The 17,004-nt window shown below is 51.2% G+C and overlaps 1 protein-coding gene across 1 annotated transcript in view; it reads right to left on the reverse strand.

Annotated features, from left to right (window-relative positions):
- The window catches only part of MDGA1 (MAM domain containing glycosylphosphatidylinositol anchor 1), a 59,170-nt gene that overhangs the window by 18,429 nt on the left and 23,737 nt on the right, over positions 1-17,004 (reverse strand). The window contains exons 2-7 of the mRNA XM_045869802.2: positions 10,350-10,489; positions 5,892-6,066; positions 4,011-4,207; positions 3,069-3,201; positions 2,555-2,824; positions 16-345 (exon numbers count right to left, since the gene is read on the reverse strand). Coding sequence (XP_045725758.1) covers positions 16-345; positions 2,555-2,824; positions 3,069-3,201; positions 4,011-4,207; positions 5,892-6,066; positions 10,350-10,489 — 1,245 coding nt within the window. The remainder of the gene's footprint in view (positions 1-15; positions 346-2,554; positions 2,825-3,068; positions 3,202-4,010; positions 4,208-5,891; positions 6,067-10,349; positions 10,490-17,004) is intronic.

Raw genomic sequence — 17,004 nt, forward strand, 5'->3', positions numbered from 1 at the left:
ACTTCAGCTGCCCACCTGTCTCAGAGGAGATGTTGACCTCGACGCTGAGGTCAGGCACAGGTGCTCCTGGGAAGGAAGCCACGCACAGGTAGGTGCCATAGTCGCTGAAGTGCAGGTCAATGAGCTCTAGGCTGCTCGTGACGGCAGGCAACTCGGGGTCATTTCGGGTCACCAGCAGCCTCTTGGACATGCGTGCCGGCTTGCCGTTCTTGAACCACTGGTAAGTCACCTTCTCCTGGGGTACTGCATCCACATGGCACGACAGCTTCAGGTCCTGGCCCAGCTGTATGTTCTCACTCTCTTTGATCACATCTGGGGTGATCTGGAACGTAGCGTTCTTCATGGCTATGGGTGGACGGGGAGGGAGAGGAGGCTGGGGCTGGCCCAAAGCCAAGGGTCTATGTCCCTCCCACCCCCATCCGGACCCAGCTTCTCTCCTTGAACTGGCCTTCCCACACCACCACCACCCCCAAGAGAAACCATCACTTTGCTTGGAAATCGTTCTGCTTGCTCAGATGCATTTTTAAAAATCCAAAAAAGCTGGCTGTAGGAAAGTGGGTTTAGGAATTGTTATAGCCACTGTTGGCTGAACGTCCATTATGTGAGAGGCACCATTCCAAGTGCTTGACATGGGTTTACTCATCTCACCCAACCCACAATCTTGGAGTGAGGCACTTTGCTGTCCCCATTTTACAAAGGAGAGAACTGAGGCTCAGACAGCTTAACTAACTTGCCCAAAGAAATAGCCAACCTTGAATTCAGACTCAGCCTACACTCTTAAAGGCTGCACTGCTTTATTTTTATTCTTGTTTTAAACCTTGAATATGCAAAGTACAATTTTTGGAAAGAGGCACCAGAATGTATTAATGCTTCTGTCTAGAGAGTGGGGCTGAGGGGAAATTTTATCCTTTTGTACTGTTTGCTTCTTTGCAACAAGTTTGTGCAATTTTAATAATAAAAGCCTAATACAATTATTTTACATGAAATTACATAAAACACAGTTTAAAAAAAAAGGGTCTAGCCTCTTTGAAAAATCTGAATATTGTCTGACATAGCCAAGAGTTAGACAGAATTTTTCTTCTTCTTTTTTTAAGTAGGCTCCACATCTAGCATGGAGCCCAAAGCAGGGCTTGAACTCATGACCCTGAGATCAAGACCTGAGCTGAAATCAAGAGTTGGACACTTAACTGACTGAGCCATCCAGGTGCCCCTAGACAGAATTCTCAATAGTGGGTGCTAATTCGACAGGTCCCTGGTACAACGACCATGAACTAGGACTGGACTGGGCAGAGCAGGCTGGACATCACCCCAAGAGGCGACCGTAAGTATTTGATGTAAACTGCAATCTCAGGAACCTAGGTTTTAAAGGCCAAATGGAATTAGGTGGAAAAAAGTAATCTGACAAGAAAAGTACCATCAAAGGAAAAAGTAGTCATCAGCAACAATCTTGCTACTGTCTTTCTTGCTCTGATTAAGTAAAAACTCACCGAGAGCTAGCTTCTTTTTGGGATGAGGGAAGAACAAAAAGGAGAGACCATTTCATCAGAAGACTCTCCACTGGATTTGACAGAAGCTATACTTTATTTTCAAGGGCTAAAGAGCTGCAAACAAGCCTGGATCTTTAAAATTCTCAAATAAATAACCAACAGCCAAACAACAACCTAAAGTTACTTCTAAGCCAGAAGAATTTTAAGTTTTCTCTTTAGGGGCACCTGGCTGGCTCAGTCAATAGAGCATGTGACTGTTGATCTCAGGGTCGTGAGTTCGAGCCCCATGTTGGGTAAAGAGATTACTTAAATAAATAAAACTTAAAAAAAAAAAAAAACTTTCTCCTTCAAGCACAGTAGCAAAATCAAGATCATACTGAGAAGCTAATGGGGCTGAGGTTTAGTAAGTAGGGTGTTTATACTTCTTTAATCGTGCCCCAAGTTTTGTATCATTTTTACATTTAGTAATTACCTTCAGACTCACTGACACACTTTGCTAATAAAGATTTGCATATGAGGTATGTACAAATCCATGTTATTTTCATTTTAATTCTGTAGAATTAAATGTAGAAACCATTGTATGGGAAGAGTCAGGAATTTTCTCTTAAAGACTGGAATGTCCACATTTAGCTTTTGGCAGCCTCAGTTTCCCAATCTAAGAAAAATGTCAGTAATTGGGGTGCCTGGGTGGCTCAGTCAGTTAAGCGTCTGCCTTTGGCTCAGGTCGTGATCCCAGGGTCTTGGGATCGAGTCCCGCATCGGGCTCCCTGCTCAGCGAGGAGTCTGCTTCTCCCTCTCCCTCTCCCTCTGCCTCTCTCTCTCATGAATCAATAAAATCTTAAAAAAATATATAGGAAATCAACGCCAGCCCTTCCCACTTCTTCCACTGTCAAGATGACATTTGGAAATGTAGATTATAAATAAAACTTTATACAAATTGTAGTCCAGCCGCTGGCAGACAGATAAAAGGAAGCAGACAGGCTCCTTTCCCAGTTCCCCGGCGGTTCCTGGAGGGCAGGGCCCCCGCCCGCCTTCCGAGTTCCCTCCCGCTCTCCGGACACACGTACATCGCACCAGCAGGTTGACCGTCTTCTTGGCAGGGTTGCCCACGTTGTTGGTGGCCGTGCAGTTGTAGTAGCCAGAGTCCTGGGCCTGCACTGAAGGGATGCTGAGGGTGCCACTCCGGGCCACAGCACCCAGGGGCAGCGGGCCCGGCCCGTGGGACCACTGCAGCTGGGGTAAGGGATCGCCGCCTGCCAGCAGACACTGTACCGTCACATTCTCCCCCGGGTTGACCACCAGAGTTTCATTCACAGACAGCTTCAGGGCTGGTGGTGCTATGAGGACAAGGAAGTGGGGTCTTAGGGGACCGTGAGGCAGCGCTGGGGGAGCTGAGGGGGGAGGAGAAGCCATTGGGGAAGGGCTGGAGGGAGAGGGTAGGGAGCAGGCGGGGGGCGGGGTGGAGACACGCTCACGGGGAGGGGCCTAGAGTCCTGTGTGGGGCGGGGCGCTGTCTCCTAGCTGGGGAGTCAGCCCCAGGTGGGCGGGGGGGGGGGGGGAACGGGCAGGGAAGGCCTGTACCCGTGGTGTTGGTGAGCCGGAAGGTGATGGCCTTGTCCGGGATGCCGCACACGTTGCGTACAGACACCTGGCAGGTGTAGCTGGCATAGTCCTGGGGCCGCAGGTTCTTCAGCTTCAGGACCTTGGTCTCCCCCTAGGCAGCGGCAGAGCACTGGGGTGAGGGGCCTGCTTGGGTCTCTAGGGATCCCACCCACATTCACCCAGCACCGGAGGCGGAAGCAAATTCCTACTTAAATTTCTATCTTTCCAACCTCCACACCGTTTAGCCTCAGGGAGCCGGAGCCTGGGGTGGATACTGTGGTCTCCATACCTTGGGCTTCTCTGCATCTGGTGCTGTCCTGGGGCACACCGGCCGGGACAGCCTCAGTTTTCCCACTCTGGGAAATGGACGGTAAGGAAGGACTCCTGCTCTGTCTTACAACCCATACAAACATGGGGCTGGCCCACAGGCCATGGCCTCATGTGGAGCTTTGCCACCTAGGATAGCCACCTCTGAAAGATGCTCCTGGTAGGACAGCTGCATCACCACCGTCCGGGACTGTAGGGGTCCCATGGGAAGTGCAGTCATCTTTCTGCCCCCGACTGCTACCGCGCCTGCCCAAGAGTTCCCAATACTCTGCCAGCCAGCAGCACGCAGGGATGACATGCCTGCCCCTGGAGGGTGCCTTTCCTAACAAGCAATGTCCCCGGAGGACTGGTGCCTGGGGGACTCTCCTGTCCTCCCTGACCTTTCTGTCCTGATTTCATTTGGCAAGGGTTGTCTGAAGCCCAATCAGAATGCATGCTTCTGATGTCAGAACAGAATTACTGGAGTCAGGGCATCGTCCCTGGAACACAGGATCACAAGGCCTCGGTCTCTGCGTCCCCCTCCCTTGCTGGGTGCAGAAGGAAGAGTGTGGGGCAAGCCATGAGGAGACCAGGCCGGCTGCTGTCCATCCTGACCTGGGTGTAGAGGGGCTCATAGATGTCGACCCCATTGTCCTGGCTGTGAGACAGGGTGTCGGAGCCCCGCTTCCAGATGAAGCGGGCAGGCGGGTTGGAGTTGACAGTACAGCGCAGGAACACTGTCTTCTCCTGGTAGAAATTGCCTCGAACATCGCTCACCGTCTGGTGCACCGTCAGCATGGGCTCGTCCAGGTCTGCAAGGACACAGCCCCAGTGGAGTCAGGGCCAGCTGACCCCAAGCTGGGGGGCTGGGTTTTCTGGCAGCCCGCAGGGAAAGCTAAGCCACCCTCAAGGGATGCTTCCAGAGAGCCAGATGCTCTCCCAGCCCACAAGCTTGACCACCCATTAGAGTCAGGGGAATGGGCTTAACGGCTTCCCAGCTGTCCCTCCCCCCGGCCCTGCATGCAGGTGTCTATCTTCACCCTCCCATCATGGGATGGAGGAAGCAGCCGCAGACTGGAAATCAGGACACTGGTTCAAATCCCAGGTTAGCTGTTAATTTGCAGTGTGACCTGCCTAAGTCCCTTCTCTCTCTGGGCTTGTTTCCTCGCTGGTAAATTGGACTAGATTGGTGGTTCTCACCTCTGTTTGCATGACAGAATCACATGGAGACTTTCTTTGTAATACCACTGCCTGGCAGAACTTATTGATGGTGTCAGAAGTAGGAAGAATGATTGCCTCTAAGGAGATTATTGACTGGGAGGGAGCATGAGGGAACTTTCTGGTCCTGGAAATGCTCTTGAACTGGATGGTGTTTACACATGCATAGACATAAGAATTCACTGAACTGTACATTTAAGATTAGTGTACTCTATCGGATGTAGCTTAATCCTCAATTTAAAAAAAAGAGTTTAAGAAAAATCCTGATGCCGGGGCCCCACGCCCAATTATCAGAATCTCTGGAAGTGGAACCCAGGCATCAGTAGTTGCTTCTAAAGACCCCTCTAGACATTCTAATGGGCAGCCAGTGTTGTGAACCAAAGGCACCCACATTCCACAGCCTAACATCCTTCGACAAGTGTCCCATCATTCTGTCCTCACACAGCCCACTTGGACAGAAGTCATAACAAAGACCAGAGGTGGAGGTAGGGCATTGGTAACACCCGGGCCATGTCTGCCACCCCCTTCCAGCACCAGTAAATCAAGAAATGACCCTCAGCCCCAGGATTTGGCAGGCCTGTGGTTGACTGAAAGGGGACAGAAGGGTCTGAGGTTCCATTGCTCACCACTTGGGGGTCTCACTTGGGTGGGGGTGCATGGGCATATTTAATGGGTAGGTTCATTGTAGACATTAAGATGGTGCCAGACAGGCCCCTTGGCTTGGCCCTACGGCTTCTGGGTAACTAGGATCAGCCTGGGCAAGCAGTGAAATAGCCTCTTGGGGCTAAGGGGGGTATCTCTATGGCGGGCAGGTAGGGACTAGGGGCTTCCCATTCAACCAGCAGCCAGGACTGAGGGGTGCTTGGTCCTGTAAGTGGTGGGAGTAGGGAAGTTTCAGAGAGGCCCCTGGGGCAAAAGCAGAGACATGAGGTACTATGGGAAGGGCACCAGAGCAGAGTCCAGAGAACCTTTGCAGGTGAACAAGTCACAACCCCCCAGTACCTCAATTTCATCTGTGAAAAAAGTATAATTCAACCTGTCCCACCCTCCCTGATTACTTGAGAGGGCTGTTGCAAGGTACGTATGGATTAGGGAGGGAAACGCGTGAAGGGTATAGGGTGAGACACACTGGAGGAACAGCAGGTAAACCCCTTCAGTCCGGAAGAGATGAAGCCTCTACTGTGCTCTTCCACGGAGGTGTCGCTTCTCCAGCCTCCTTTCCACCCCCCTCCTCCCGCCGAGCCTGAGGGCCCGGGGGCACCCCCGGCCGAGACTCACACTGCACGTCCACGCGGATAGACTTGATGGCGGGCACGCCCACGCCGTTCTCCGCCTTGCAGTAGTAGCGGCCGCCCTGCGTGCGCGCGATGCGCTCGATGCGCAGCGTCTCGTTGAACACCGATGTCTCCTGGAACTTGTCTGAGGCGCTGCCCGCAGTCTTGGTCCAGCGCACCTGGGCCCGCGGGGTGGGCCGAGTGAGCCGCGGCAGTGCGGGGGTGGGGGTGGGGGGTAGGGTTCCGGGCTGAAGGCCAGGCGACCGTGCCTTCCCTCCCCCCGGCCCCCACTGTTTTTCCTGAGTGCCCGTGGGGACCACCCTGGCCTGGGAAACTACTTCCCCCAGGGGAATACACAGATGGGGCAGGGTGCCTCGGGAAAGAATCCGGGGAATCTGGGGTCAGAGGGAGGAGGCTTTAAAGAAGGCAGGATAGTGCAGTGGTTAAGAGGCAAGTTGGATTGGGGCAAGTTATCCCACCTTTCCTGCCTTCCTTTCCTCATTGGGAAAATGGAGAATATCCCACCTAGGCTTCCTGGGAGGATTAAATGTGCCTTAGTGCCTGTAAGACTAAGAATTTGATAAAGTTTTTAGTGGCCTTGGGCAGGTTACTCCTCTCTCACTTCAGATTTTTCATCTGTGGAAGAGGTCTATGGGGTAGACTCCAAGATGGTCCCCAGCGATCCCAGCCTCTAGTCCTTTTTTCTGGGGTGCCCTCCCACTTTGTACCGGGATGGGCTGTATGACCAATATAACACAGTGGGCATGATGGTATGTCACTTCCAAGATCAGGTTATGAAGGACTGTGATTTCCATCTTGGGGAAAGCCATCTGGCTTGTCATGAGCAGCCCTCCGGAGGGAGGGGTCCACAGGGGAAGAAGGGAAACCTCAGGTGAACAGCCACAGGAGGTAGCCTGCAAGTGGGTCCTCCCACCCCAGTCAGTTCTCAAATGGCTGCAGCCTCCTGAGAGACCACGGGCCAGAACCAGCCAGCTAAGCTGCTCCTGGATTCTGGTCCCACAGGAACGGTGAGGCAATACGTGTTTGTTGTTTTGAGTTGCTGAGTTTTAGAGCATTTGTTACGCAGCAGTAGATAACTATAACTATGACATAGCACAATTTCTGCTTTGCAGAGGTTTAGAAACAAAGTGTATAAAGCACCTAAATGTAGCCCCCAGTATATATTACTCACTCAATGAATTTCCATTGTTATCAACATTGCCCTAGATGTGGGGAGCTAGCAAGAATCACACAAGACACTGGAGCTACTACTCAGAGTAGCAGAGGTTTAAGAAAAATTGGTCAGTTCCAGATGATTAAGTCTTAAGGACTGGAGGATGGGGTAGGGAAGCTTCCAACTTAAAGTTGGGTAGGGTTGCTTATTACTGAGACAGGGCAAGGCCCCTGATCCCGGCGAAGAGGTCAGGCTGTAGGCCATGAAAACAACAAGCTGGGGAGAAGTGGGTGAAGGGCAGCTTTCTCATGCAGAGAGCAGCCACTCCAGGGTTTGTACTTTTCTTCAATTCTACAAAATTCTCAGCCTTTATCTCTTTAAATGTTGTCTTCTCTCAGTTTTCTCTAGTCTGCCCTAAGTTTATGTTGTAGCTTGTCATTCTATCCTCCATGTCTCCCAACTTCCTTTTCACAATTCCCATCTCTTTGTCTTCTCCGGGCTGCTTTGTAGTTGATTTCCTCGGATCTATCATCCAATTAGCTAATTTTCTCTTTAGCTATCTCTATGGTATTGAGGCCAAATTTTTCAAAAGACCGTATTATTTTTATTTCTAGGATTTCTATTTGGTTTCTTCCCCCCGTATCTAACTGATCAGGTTGTATAATCTTTTGTTATCTCTTTAAACACTTTAAACATATTTATTCTCAAGATCCTTTCAGATGGCTCTGTTTACTCTGTTTCCTCAGATATGACTTGTTCAATTCTTTGAGTCTCTGGACTGGCCCTGCTGGCACTGTATTTTTAAATGTGTTTTAAAATTTTACTCCACAGGCCTGTAGTCCATGGGAGTTTTCTTCCACAGAAATTCCACATGGGCCCTCACATGCCTGTCTGTGGTGTAGCTCTGTGGTTGCCTATGCCCAAGACCCATGGGTTCACAGGTTCCAACTAGTTTTTATATTAGTTTCTCAGCTTTGGGTGTCCTCACCACTTGGACAGTGTAAGAAACAGACAGCCCAAGGGGTCTGCTCCTTTAGAGGCGACCATTTGTTTATACGCCCTGAAGCAGAGTCTGCTCCCTGCTGTGACTCTGGGCTGTGGGACAGAGAGCTTCTGGTCCCCATTCACAGGGGGTGCCCTTGTCAAGCTTCCTTCTTTAGGTAGAGAGTCTAAGTCTAGCCTCCAACCATAGATGGACCTGGGGCCTCAGCTCATACCCCCTGTGCGTGTATTCATACTATTATCCCTGAGGTGAGTATGTAGTTCAAGCCCCTCCAAGGACCATGTTCTTCACCTTCTGCTCACTGCCATTGCTCCAGATTCTTTCTTCATTTTGGCCCTTGAGATTCCCACTCTCTTGCTATTTGTTTGGAGTGGGGAATTCCACGCCCATTCCATCCCCCATCCTGACCTCAAAGTGGGCCTTGAGGTGCTCCTTCCCTGTTCTCCTGCTAGATTGGATGCTCCATGACAACGGGAACTATATCTTCACAGTGCTGGGCACATAGCAGGTGCTCAATAAATACGTGTTTAATGAAATGAGCAAACAAGGAGGTAGACACATTTCAGGAGAGGTGAGCAGCAGTGGCTGACACAGGAATGAACAGGGTGTACTTGGGCACGTGTGACTAGAGCACAGTATGGGTATGAGGAGGATCGCAGTGGAGGTCAGACAGGAAAGGCAGGTGGGGCCAGACTGGGGTGGGGGGTGGTCTTCCCTTCCACCCCTAGCAGCCTGAACTGGGTCTGGTAGTTAATAGGTAAACCACTGAAGGTTTCTGAGCAGGGGAGTGCTATGATAGAGCAGGTTTGAAGATTACAATTCTGGGAGCTGGGTACAGAAGCGAATTGGAGGGGGAAGCATGGAGGGGGGCCAGTTAGCCTACTGCAGTGGTCCAAGGGCTAGGATTGCAGGTCTGACCTCCAGAGGTAATGAGGAATAGAAACAAAGACCCATGCAAGAGACATAAAAACAGAAGCCACAGAGGCTGGCTAGATGTGGGGAATGAGATGGCACAGAGCCATACTGTAGCCCAAGGGTTTGAGCCTAGGTAGCAGGAAGAACAATGACATTGTGGATGGAAGTATAAAAAAGAGTGTGTGCGCACACACACTGAGCCCCAGCCATAAACCACTCATGAATGCAATGCACAAAGGGACACACACGGGTGGCCAGTGCAGCCTGAGGGAGAGATGGCCCAGTGGCCTCCCTGGCCAGGGAGGACCATCCTGACGTCACGCCCGATGCAAACAGCAACCTGAAGCCTGGCAGCATCACTATCACTCTGAAGCAAAACTTTGAGAAGAAGCAAGCGGTGATGATGGTTTCAGGTTGAGTCCTCAGGGGTTTCCTTGTCCCTTTGCTTATCTCCAGGCCAAACCTACCAAAGCCATCTCTGTGCCCAAAATTATCCCCCAAATGCTTCTGCATTTCATTGCCCTCCCTAGGAGCCAATGAAAAGTTTTCTGCGGCTCTTAAATGCCACAGCGGCTCGCCAGCAAATTCCAGCCACCCCTCCAGCCCGCCTCCTGCCTCTTCCCATCAGCTTCAGTGATCACTGGACAACCCTTCTGACTAAACCACATACTTGGTCCGTGACAAAAACATACCTGGCATTTCCAGGTACTCCTCTTCTGTTGCTTTCTAACTGCTTTCAGTCTTTTAACCTCAGGGTGTGGGGCTTGCCTACCTGAAGCCTCCTGAAGAGGCTCCCGGAACCCCCCAACCCAAAGACGGACACACTGGGGGGAAGTGTGCTAAGCGACAGAGAACACTGGCTCTGGATTCAAATTCTGCTTCCACGCTCCCAGGAGCTGTGCGATCTTGGGGGTTCACTCGACCTCCCCAAGCTTTGATTTCCTCAGCTGTGTACCAGAAGCCCTCATGTCTCCCCCACAGCCTGGTTGTGAGGCTCCAGAGAGAAGACGCTGGAGGAAGCGCCAACACGGTGTTGGCGGGTGAGGTCTGCCCTCAGACTGAGGGGGAAGGCGCATCTGAGGAAGCGTCTGCCCAGCAGATACAACAGGAATGAAGTGGAATTGAACAACTGCCATTTAATCTGTCCCCTCAGTCATCCCGTGTTTTCAGGAGAATAAGCTCACGGCCTCCAGCCCTGCCCCACAGAGTTCATTTTCGAGCTCTCTCCCCGCCCCAGTCTTCTGTCTTGTGTTGGCTTGCCAACTTCGTGCGCCTCTTATTCCCAGCTCCCACTGCCTCTTTGGCAGCTCTGATCCCAGGGCGGGGTGGGGAGTGAGAAGCCAAGGCCGTGGGCGGGGGGGGGTGCTTACCTGGGGCCGAGGATGCCCCGTGACAAGGCACTGCAGCACAAGAGTGTCCCCCTCCCGGATGGTGTAGACACGCTCGCTGATGTTGTCCTCCTTCACCACACATGCCTGGCCGGCGTGGACAATCTGAGCCTGAGCAGGAGCTGGGGGTGGCGAGGGGGGGGTGGAGACACAGGTTTAGGCAAGAGGCACCAAGGCCAGAGGGGGTCTAAGGCTCCCTCCTCTGAGTACGTAAGTGGGAGGAGGAGGAAGCCCAGACCTCCCCAGGCCACTCCTCAGAGGCCTGACCTGCTGAGCTCTGGAAAGGACACTCCCAGGGCCCCAGGCCAGAACCAGAAAGGTCAAGGACTCAGGATGGGGGCAGTTCCTCCTCATCCCACTCTCCTTTCAGGAGATCTGTGCTCTCAGTGAGCTGATGAGCATGAGGGGCTCGGTGGGTATCTATACCGATTGGTTATCACTCAGTGAGTATCACTGTCTCAGCAGGCCCTGTAGTGGAAGCTGCCGGTGCTCCCCACAGCTCCCTATACCTGGCGGGGGCATCCACCCCCCAGCTGCTGAGTGTTAGCTGCTAGGTGCACAGAGCTCCCCTTCCCCTGGGAATTGCCCTTTGCCATGGAGCTGCCTGGGCCAGAAATGCCCACAAGATCACCCCTTTCCCCAGTACGCACACACGGAGCCCAGTGACTGACAGCTACACCCCGCCCCCCACCAACCCCGCTGGTGGGATGACTATGGTGCCATTTACTCTCCAGAATCCCCTTGGGAGCTAAAGCAACTGAACCACGTTTTTGCCTGGCTGCTTCCCCTTCCAGTGTCTCCTGAGAGCACTTTCTCACAAATCCCATGCCTGACCTGCACCCTCTCAACCATCCCAGGCTTTACTTGTAGAGAGCTTGACTAAGATATCTCCCAGTCCCACAGACTGCTCATTCCCCTCACCCAAAGGCCTGTTACTCTTCCCTCATTGCTCCCTGAGCCTGGGCCAACCTCTTTAAGGGATGGAAGCTCTCTCCAGGGGCCTGGAAGCTCTCAAAAGACTGGCTCCTCCCTGGCCTTTCTCACAGTGACCAGGGCCAGGGGACCACAGCTGTGACACCCAAAGGGAAGATGAATGACTGGGAGAAGTACACAGCCCCTCCCTAAGTGTCCAGCCCCCAGCCCAGCACTGTTTGGGCTCTGAAAAGGAGGGCAAGGCCCCCGAGTTCATACCTGTCTGTTCACAGCTGAGGGTGGAGAAAGTGGAGGTGGGCACCAGGGGCACAAGGGGCTGAAAACAGAGTCCTTGCCCCAAAGAGGTGCACAAAGATGAGGTAAAACCTGTACATAAAATGTGTAACTTCCTCCAGGAAGCATCCCCTGACTGACCGGCGCCCTCCCTCCTTCTGTACCCATCACTCCCCCAGTGAGCATCATTGCAGAGCATCATTCTGCCTGTCTGCCAGATCCAGGGCTCTTGTCCTTCTGTCTACCAAACCATGAGTTCCATCTTGTTATCCCCAGCACAAGCCTTGAATACAGTGGGCACTCAGTGAACGTTGAATGGATGAATTTACAAGACTATCCCATGATGATGTCGCTAAGCATCTTAAAAGAGATACAGAAGGCCCTAGGAGATCAGAGGAGAGAGAGAGTCTGCTAGAGGAAGGATCACAGAAGGTTCTAGAAGAGGCAGCTTTCTCACCAGGCCTCAGAGAATAGGGGAGATTTTTGCTGGGTGAAGGAGAAAGTCCTATATAATATATATTACCTGGAGTAAACCATGAGTGATCTTTGGACTTTTCTTTTTTTTTCTTTTAAAGATTTTATTTATTTATTTGAGAGACAGAGAGACTGAGAGACAGAGAGCAGGAGAGGGAGGAGGGTCAGAGGGAGAAGCAGACTCCCCGCCGAGCAGAGAGCCCGACGCGGGACTCGATCCCGGGACTCCAGGATCATGACCTGAGCCGAAGGCAGTCGCTTAACCAACTGAGCTACCCAGGCGCCCCTGGACCTTTATTTTCTCATCTCTAAAACAGAGAGAATGCTGCCAGCCCTGAGAACTCACGAGGGTGGGTGTGACAGTGACACAGGCTAGATGAGACGTGCTTAGTAAACCCTGATGTGTCCTGCAGGTACCACAAGTAGTACCTTACTGGAGCCTCTCCAACCAACACAGATGGGACAGTCATGAACTAATTACAGAGGTGGGTCCCCAGAGGTAGCCCAGCTGTAGGTCAAAAAGCCTGTGGGGCAGCGACTGGGGGCAACACATGTTGAACCGCGAGAGTCTCTGCAAACAGTAACAGCTACCAGCAGCCTAGAGTCTGAGTGTCCAGACAACCATCCTGCCTGCCTGGCTGCCATAGAGGAATGAACTGAGGCTAGTTGTCAGAGACAAGCTATGCAACCTTGGGCAAGTCAGACCTCATGGGCCTCAGTTTCCCCTCCTATAGCGGGGGAGTGGATTAGAAGACCTCTGAGATCCTTCTCAACTCACACTTTCTATACATTTGTAATCAGCGTGTAGTCCATATATAAGATGCACCCTGGAATCCGGGGAATGGGTCTGAAACTCACACTCTGCGACGAAAATGCATGAACATCACCATACCATGGCAGAGAGTCATCTGTGGCCAAGGACCCCAGGAAATCTCATCAGGAAACAACCCCCGCCATGCATGATGTGCATGCCAGTTGCTGATAAGACCAGAAGGTCCCATCGATGTCTACAAGAGGCCTGGGGTGCCTCTCCACAAGGAAGACATTGATAGAACAGGCTCCAGTGGAAGATAAGCTGTAATCTTGGACACTGTGGCTTGCCTGTAGCCAAATAGTGTTATAACCACAGAAGGTTCTGTGACTGATAAGGAATACTGAAAAGGAGCTGGAGAGCCTGACATTCTCAGGGTCTGGCCAGCAGAGGCCAGAAAACACAGGACCTGGCCAGCAGACAAAAGGCCTCTGGCCACCAGCCACGTTTCCTCACTGGAGACCGGGCATCATGAATGATGACATCATTAAGATGATCTAACTCCCTTTGATGACATTAACTCTTAAGAGTATCAAACTCTAAAATGATAGAACCACTGTGGAAGAGATTTTAGCAGTACCTACTCGAGCTAGACGAGGGTATGGTTCATGACACAGCAATTCCATTCCTGGGTAGTACCCAGTGGAAATGAGTGCTTATGACAACAAAACAATAGGTCTAAGAATATTCATAGCAGCTTTATTCATTATGGCTAAAAACGAGGACCACCCATATGTCCATCAAGACTAGCATGGATAAATAAATTCTGGTATATTCATATAATGGAATATTACACAAAAATAAAAAATAAAATAAAAAGAACTCCTAATAGATACAATGGCACTGTTGAATCTCACATGGACAATCTGGGTGGAAGAACTCAGACACCAAAGAGTAAATAGTATATGATTTCATGTGTCTGAAATTCAAAACTGGAAAAACCGATTTTAAAGTAACAGTGGTTGCCCTTGGGTGGGGATACGGATTATTTACTGGGAAGGGCACACCAGAAGTTTCTGGGGAGAAGGTGGGATCCCATCTGGTACGGTGGAAATGTCTACATCTTAATCTGAGTGGTAGTTATATGAGTGGACATACATGTAAAAATCCATCGGGTTATTTGCTTAAGATTTGGCTATACCTAAGTTACACTTCAATTTTTAAAAATTGCCCATTGAGGTTATCAGGTTTCTTTGGTTGACACTAACCATTACAACTACCTACTCCCTTTACTCTGATTCCTATTTGATTTTCTGCTTCCCACGGCTGACTTCTTCGAGATGTAGATTTTCCCTCTGGAGCAAAGGGAAAATGCCCGTGGCTTCCCACTGAGCTTCGTTAACATGAATCAGCCTCCCCCACTCTGCTCACCCCTGGAATGGCTAGAACTGTGTTTCGGACCCTGAACCAACAGAGTCCCCACCAAGTCGCAGGCCCCCAAAGGCTCTGCCTCACTTAACCTCAGCCTCTTGTTCCACGCGCCCTGGGAAGGCAAGGCCCGCAGCAGCATCTTCTGTTCCAAAGGCAACCAGGCAAGGACCTGTGTCAAGAGGCAGCATGACATCATAATCCCTTCATTCAGTCTGTCAAACAACAAATGCCTCGAGCCGGCCGCTCTGCGTGGGTGCCGGAGATCATCAGGAAAAGCAAACAACAAAGGAGCACTGTTGGGGAGATGGATAGCAAACAAGGGAACAGAAATGAACAGGATGGCTTCAGAGTGCTCTAAGTGCTAAGACTACTCTAGAGCAGGGGATTCGTCAAGGAACAGCAAACAGAGGAGAGAGATGCCTTAGAGAAACGGGAAAAGCAGACAATCTGGGCCTAATGCCTGGCTCTGCTACCCACTAGCTGGGAGATGTTAGGCAAGTTACTTAACTTCTCTGAGCCTCAGCCTCTTCCTTCATAAAATGGGAACAGTAATGCCTTCTCCCGGGGCTGGCATGAGGGTTTAAGACAACATCTATAAAACATCTGGCCAGGGGCGCCTGGGTGGCTCAGTCGTTAAGCGTCTGCCTTCGGCTCAGGTCATGATCCCAGAGTCCTGGGATCAAGCCCTGCATCGGGCTCCCTGCTCTGCGGGAAGCCTGCTTCTCCCTCTCCCATTCCCTCTGCTTGTGTTCCCTCTCTCGCTGTGTCTCTGTCAGATAAATAAATAAAATCTTTAAAAAAAAACAACACAAACATCTGGCCAAACAATATGTGCTCTCTCAATAAATAACAGCTCCTGAGATGATTAAGTAGGAACAAGAGATGGGGGCAGGAGAGCGCCCTCTGGGCCCCCCCCCCAAAATCCCAGGTTGGAGATGCTCAAAGCGGACATTAAGCCGGTAGGGATGTTTCACAGATATGTTAAAATTCATGTTGAGGGCGGTGCAAGGCTTCAGAGGAGCTGGGAACAGGGGGGAGGGATGGGGCCCCTTCTGAGCATCCCTCTCAGCTTCCCAGCACACTCAGCTCTCAGCAAGTTACTTCATGACTTTAGCAGGTTACTTAAGCCTTCATTTGCTCACTTGTAAAATGGGCTTGTTGTGAGGAATACATAAGTAAACTTACGTCAAGCACTGAAAGCAGTGCCTGGTACACAGTAAGCCATCTAAACATGGTAGCTAGCATCATTATTCTTTTTTTTTTTTAAAGATTTTATTTATTTATTTGAGAGAGAGAATGAGAGACAGAGAGCAAGAGAGGGGAGAGGGTCAGAGAGAGAAGCAGACTCCCCGCCGAGCAGGGAGCCCGATGCGGGACTCGATCCCGGGACTCCAGGATCATGACCTGAGCCGAAGGCAGTCGCTTAACCAACTGAGCCACCCAGGCGCCCCTAGCATCATTATTCTATAAATGATCCTGCGCTCCTCTCAAGAACCCACCTCCCTGGGGGGCTGCAAGTCCTTTGCATGAAAGGACCTGGCCTTATCTGCCACAGATGGTGACGAGTGATACCTTCCTGGGGTCCACTGTATATATTTCCAAGCTCCTTGCCTTGTTCTGAGAGGCAAAAAGAGTAAGTCTGATTTAGCCTCTTTTGGCAGAGAAGACAGCGGAAGCCCAGAGAAGGAAATGCCCTGTCCATGTCACTCACTGACACAGGACAGGAGCAGAGTGGGGACTTGAACCCAGGCCTTTCACCTGCTAGCTTGGAACTCTAGTCCCTGTCCCAGTCCTCCACGACTCCCCTACCCCCGCCTTGTGTCACCAGGGAGGCTGTTGCCATGCCAACTCCAAGGCTGTCAGAGTTTGTATTTGTAACAAGCTCTATGGGAATTTTGGAGGCTGGATTTGATCATCTCTGCTTGACACCACACTGGTGGATAGAAGATAGGACGGGAGTTTGGAACCAGGTATGTTTCCCTGCCTCTGGTCTATGAGACATTTCTGATTTCACTCTCCTGAGATCTTTCAATGAAGCCCCGTGGAAAAGGAAAACGGTATCTCCCAACCCGTGGTGCCATAAAGTGTTCATTGATAGTCCTCTGCCAAGTCAGGATGCTGATGCTGCGTCTTCTCTCTCCTTCACAGAGTGTCTTGGCACCCAAAGGTAGATTATTAAAGGCTCTGAAAAGTCCTGCAGTAAACACACCTATGTAACTTAGTTTAAGCCAGTGCTTTCCAAATGTATTTGACCATAAAGCCCTTTCTTCACAGAGGAACTCTTAGCATCTTGAAAGAGAGAAGCGTTGTGGAAAATAAGTGGAGAAATGCTGATCCAAAGCTCAATACAAAACTAATGGCTGGGGCGCCTGGGTGGCTCAGTTGGTTAAGCGACTGCCTTCGGCTCAGGTCATGATCCTGGAGCCCTGGGATCGAGTCCCGCATCGGGCTCCCTGCTCGGCAGGGAGTCTGCTTCTCCCTCTGACCCTCCCCCCCTCATGCTCTCTCTCTCTCAAATAAATAAATTCTTAAAAAAAAAAAACAACTAATGGCTGTCGAGTCAAGTGTCACGGCCCTCCCCAGCCCTGTGGCTGAGCAGAGCCAAACAGCATGAGAGATGTCACCCACTAGGCAGCATCATAAGGAGTACAGCTGAGGCAGAAATAGTGGGTCCCTGGTACAATGCTTCGGGCCTACTGGCTCACTCCTTTTTCCTCCAGAAAGCATACGCCCCAAATTATAGGTGGGGGTCGGGACAGCCAGCACCCAGCAGGC

Source organism: Mirounga angustirostris, unplaced genomic scaffold, assembly GCF_029215605.1.
Source record: "Mirounga angustirostris isolate CCGP_5_RB_7025 unplaced genomic scaffold, mMirAng1.0.hap1 SCAF_8, whole genome shotgun sequence".
Taxonomy (NCBI): Eukaryota; Metazoa; Chordata; class Mammalia; order Carnivora; family Phocidae; genus Mirounga; species Mirounga angustirostris.